This window comes from Pinus tabuliformis, chromosome 7 (assembly GCF_031772625.1).
Source record: "Pinus tabuliformis cultivar Carrire ecotype Pingquan chromosome 7, CPIR1, whole genome shotgun sequence".
Taxonomy (NCBI): domain Eukaryota; kingdom Viridiplantae; phylum Streptophyta; class Pinopsida; order Pinales; family Pinaceae; genus Pinus; species Pinus tabuliformis.
In genome coordinates this window covers 1,682,054,816-1,682,060,068 of record NC_142293.1, presented here as the reverse complement: position 1 = coordinate 1,682,060,068, position 5,253 = coordinate 1,682,054,816, and the positions used below count along the sequence as shown (strand labels likewise).

The following is a 5,253-nucleotide window of genomic DNA, read 5'->3' as shown; positions in this document are numbered from 1 at the left end:
CTTTTTAATTTACGAAATTATAACTTTAATTACATACATTTAAATTTGTTCTTTAATTTTACGGGTTTTGAAATAGTTAATATTTCGTATATTAATAGAAACGCTCACAGTGCCGATCTAATAGGCAACGGTAGTTAGTTTATATTCCGTTTGTGTGGAAAAATTAAATATTCAATAAATATTCTAGTCTGTGTAGAAAAACTAACTTCGTTATCTTCCTTGTGTTTCTTGAAACTTTAACATTTACTCGTTAATAGTACTGTGAGGAAATGGTGATGAGGCAACCTTATACACTGACTTACCATTCAGTTAATATTTTCCTGGAATTTCCGTCGTTTCATGTCCAACTGACACCCACAAGACTTCTCTACCCTTCAAAATAAGCACCGCATCAAACCTGCATGCAAGACTTCTTTGTCCTGCAAAACCTCTACAATACCCACATCAAACATGCATGCAAACAAAGAGACCGAGTCCCCTTTATGTTTCTATTCTTCATTACACGTTGGTTGCGTGAGACTACAAATATATATACGCATCAACTTTTGCAGATATTTATTTTTGTACCCATTTACTGATCAATTGCAGCAGAAATGGGTTACAGGGTTACCGTGGAAAGGTTTGTGTGTATAATTCTTGCTACTGTGCTGTCTGCTCATCATCAGTTTGTGTTGGGTGAGTTTGACTACAAAGATGCTCTGCATAAATCTATTCTGTTTCTGGAGGCTCAACGTTCAGGAAAACTGTCCAGCAGTAGCAACAGGATAAGCTGGAGAGGAGATTCTGGTCTAACAGACGGACAAATCCAAAATGTAATAACAATATTTTCTCATTTTGGTATTGCCATCTGTTCCGGATTGTTTTAGAAACGTTGTTTCCTGAATGTTTTAGAAGTGTTGTTAATCATACCCAAAACGGCAAAATAACGACGCTGATCTTATCAATGCGAAAATAACGAGGGTATCTATTTTGGCGAAAACGATTGATACTCCACCCACAACTTATTTAGATCAAACAATTGATCTCTCGGAATTGATTTCTCAGCACTATCAGATTTCAGGATATTATGAGAATATACAATTAAGTTATTAACATAAAGATCCCCCGCAACCCACCTACAATGTGAATTCTTACTCCAGTATTATGAGTTATGAGTTTGCAACAGCTTGATTTCTATCAACATTCTCTGTCCATATAAATTAGGAATTGATTATTTGGTCCAGATCTTCAAGAAGTCTGGAAAGATACAATGATGTTCAACATGGCTTTTACTGTGTATTTATGTAGGTGGATTTGGTGGGCGGTTACTACGACGCTGGGGATAATGTGAAGTATGGGTTTCCGATGGCTTTCACCGTTACCATGCTGGCATGGGGAGCCCTTCAGTACAGAGATGAACTTGCAGCAGCGGGAGAGTTGGAGAACGTTAGGGATGCCATTAAGTGGGGAACTGATTATTTCATCAAAGCAAGCGCCACCGAAAACCAGCTGTGGGTTCAGGTGAATTAATTGCCATCCCAACTAAATTTACTCATGGATCACAACAAAATTTACGAAGGATCACAACAAATGGCAATTATGAATTTAGTTATGGTTTTGTTTTTAGGTGGGAGATCCAACTGCAGACCATAACTGTTGGGAGAACCCAGAGAGGATGGACACCCCAAGGACTTTGTACAGAATAGATACATCCACTCACGGGACAGAAATTGCAGCAGAGACTGCTGCAGCATTGGCCGCTTCCTCCGTCGTCTTTGCAGCCATTGACAAACCTTATTCCATTCTCCTACTCCAAAGAGCTACTTTGGTATAAGATTATGCGTATTCTAAAATCACTTATACTGTATTATTGGTTTAGAACAGCGATTGCAGATTTGAGAGATATTGAGATATTTTAGAATCCTACTGTACTGTTAGGAAAAAGGTCAATGGTTTAATTTCTTTTCACTATTATATACTATTTTTAGAATTTACAGTCCAGATAACTTTAGTAATTAAAACAAACATATGATAGGAAACAATTTCTTTTCACTGTTTTATTCTATTCTATTTCTATTCTATTTATTCTTAATTTACAATTTACATAACTTTAGCAACTTATGATAGGTCATATTTGTTTGTGGATGAATGTTTTTTTATAACTTTTATTTTAAATTTAATTTAATGTCTCCATTTTTGGAATATTTTGGGATCAGACAAATACGGGTGAGATTACTTATTTGAGGTTGCCTACGTTTTTTATGATTCCAAAATATTCCAAAAATCTTTCAAAAATGCCCATTTTTAACATGTCTATGAAATTCATGTCTTAGATTCAAAATTGAAAATTAATTTAATGAATTGTCTTCTCCAACATTTTAAAATACTCATATAATTGAATATTAATTTAGTGCAGCTCTTTCGTTCATGTGTTAGATTCAAAATTGAGAATTAATTTAATGAATTTTATTCTCCAACTTTTTATGATACTCATGTAATTGAATATGTCATTTAGTACAGCTCTTTCGTTTCGCTGACCAGTACCGGGGAACATATCATGGAGAATGCCCTTTCTATTGCTCTGTCTCGGGCTATGATGTATCTTTCCTTAACATTATTAATTTTACTTCCTTTTTTACTTCACACTATTATTTATTTAAACTACAGAGTGAGTAACTTCTTGAAGTCTTCTTATTATTCCTCTACTAACTAACTTACAGGACGAGCTTGCATGGGCAGCGGTGTGGCTATATAGAGCAACTGGATTGCCATATTATACCAAATACATACTCCACCAAAATTTTTGTACTTCCAATGAGTATGAGTTCAATTGGGATCTCAAATGTGCAGGAGTTCAAATCCACCTGTCTAGTGTAAGTCCATATTCACATAAACATATGAATCACCAAATGTTCAATTTAGAAAAAGTTTAAGACTGACCACTTGACCCTCAACTGACCACATCTTCATAAAAATTAATAAACCTGGCAGCTATATCTCTCCGGAGAAACCAACCTGGAAGTTTTCAGAGGCCAAGCAGAAGTGTTCCTCTGCTCAGTTCTTCCACAAAGTCCTCAATTCAAAAATTCCATCACACCAGGTAAATGGAAGTTTCTCCCTGTCATGCTCCGAGTTTCAAAATTAAGCTCATCAACAGTGTTTGTATCTGTTGAGTTTCAAAATTAAGCTCATTAACAGTGTTTGTATCTGTTTCACTTGTACAGGAGGTTTGTTGTTTGTCAGAGATGGTGCAAATACACAATATGCTACTGGCACATCATTCCTTGCATCAGTTTACAGTGACTTACTGTCACGATATAAGCAATACCTGCAATGTGGCGATCAAACATATGAACCAAGCATTCTTATTGCATTTGCCAAACAACAAGTACACATACATATTATAATTTTTTAAGTGTTGCAAAATATTTAATTAATGAGGAGAAGAATTGAGCACACTTGTATATCCATTCCAGCTTTCTCAGAGTATAAGAGATTCAGAGTTAAATAAATTTGATTTTTTGTTTTTTCATATCATAATTTGAAAAAGCAAGCAAAGTAGTAGCTAACAAATCCACTTTGTATATGTAAATTGCAGGTGGATTACATTTTGGGAAAGAATCCTACTGGTATGTCTTTCATGGTGGGTTTTGGTGACAAATATCCACAGCAAGCTCACCACAGAGGGTCCTCCATAGTTTCGATATACGAGGATTCCAGAAAGATATCATGTACCGAAGGTTTCACTTTGTGGTTCAACAGAGAAGCACCAAACCCAAATGAATTAACAGGTGCAGTTGTGGGAGGGCCTGATCGCTATGACGGGTTTGAGGATAGCAGGGCTGATTCCACCAAGCTTGAGCCCACGACGTATATCAATGCTCCTCTCGTGGGAGTCCTGGCTAAGCTCCACAACAACATCATGGAATAATCGACATAACAGGGCCGATTCGTGCAAGCTTGAGCCCACAACTTATATCAATGATCCTCTTGTGGGAGTCCTGGCTAAGATCCACAGCATCAGCATGGAATCACGGACTTAAGTTCAAAAAGTTATGCTAGTAATATCTTTTACTAAGTCTGTATTCTATATGCAAATCTGAGTCGATGGAAATATATATGAATTTTGGTACTTCTGGGCTCCAGAATTGTTTTGTTTCATTTCATCCTGTTGAATCCTATAATCATATTGAAGACTTGTTTTTACATCTTAGATCCCATATGCAGATTGAAAATTCTTCTATTTTTAAATAGCAGTGATATTAGCATAGAAGAACATGGTGTATGAGAGTCTCGGAAGATCCTGTGCCATCGTGTTATATATGTGAGCATACAGGGAATGTGTGATCATAGGATTTTTGTTCCATGATGTTATATATGAGCATTTAGGAATGTGTAATCATAGGATTTATTTGTTTATTAATGTATAGATTGCTCTTGACTTGCACGAGCCGGAAATTTGCACTTGGTTATAATGTATATTTGTTTTAAATAATATGAATATATTATAATTTTTTTTAATGGTGTTTAACTTTAAAATACAAGTAGGGAGGATGGATAATTTGAATATAGGTTGGAAATTTATAGATATCCTACAACAAATATTGGAGTATATGAGCATTACGGAATATAGATTTTGATTTGTGTTTAGTTTACAAAATATGCAAGTGATATAAATGTTGTATAAAAGTATATGTATTGTGCCAAAGAAATAGATATTGTGATAAAGAAATATTCTTTGTTAAGATGGGAAAATAGAGATTTAGTTGGGAATTCATAGATATCATATAACAAACATTAGACTATATCAGCATTATGAAATATAGACTTTGGTTTGTGTTTAGATTATGTTTTTTAAAGAATGTATATTGATATCACCACTGTGTATAAAATTATATGTATGTGATAAATAAATAGACATTCTTAAGATGGGGGAGCATATACTAATTACTTACACACAATTCAAAACCAACGCTTTTACTTTGTAACTCCATCATGTAGACATTGCTAAAATGACATCTAGATAGAGAAACAACCATCCACTAGATTTCATGGGTACCCAACCATTGTACTTTGGTTCATTACGATGTCCCTTCATGTACATGGTTCATTCAACTTCTTGCACTTCCTGTATTATACAACCACTATGGTCCATTCAAGTGTTTCCAACCAACACATGTCTCGCTCCTAGTGTTAACGAACTTCCTAATAGAGACGATAGAACTAAACGACACAACTCCTCTATATGGCCACACCCTCCTATAGATTTCCCTT

The 5,253-nt window shown here is 35.1% G+C and overlaps 1 protein-coding gene across 1 annotated transcript; it reads left to right on the top strand.

Moving 5' to 3' along the window:
- The first annotated feature begins 593 nt into the window (after positions 1–593).
- On the top strand, positions 594–3,910 carry LOC149254935 (endoglucanase 8-like). Its single transcript, XM_089454876.1, has 8 exons — positions 594–812; positions 1,288–1,500; positions 1,607–1,807; positions 2,500–2,577; positions 2,700–2,852; positions 2,971–3,079; positions 3,204–3,367; positions 3,578–3,910. Exons 1-8 carry the CDS (start codon positions 594–596, stop codon positions 3,908–3,910), a joined length of 1,470 nt encoding a protein of 489 aa, XP_089311002.1.
- Positions 3,911–5,253: the final 1,343 nt, after the last annotated feature.

Coding starts and splice junctions, on each gene's coding strand:
- LOC149254935 (XM_089454876.1), top strand. CDS start 594: ATGGGTTACAGGGTTACCGTGGAAAGGTTTGTGTGTATAATTCTTGCT. Junction 813..1,287: donor CAGACGGACAAATCCAAAAT/GTAATAACAATA, acceptor GTATTTATGTAG/GTGGATTTGGTGGGCGGTTA. Junction 3,368..3,577: donor TTGCATTTGCCAAACAACAA/GTACACATACAT, acceptor TGTAAATTGCAG/GTGGATTACATTTTGGGAAA.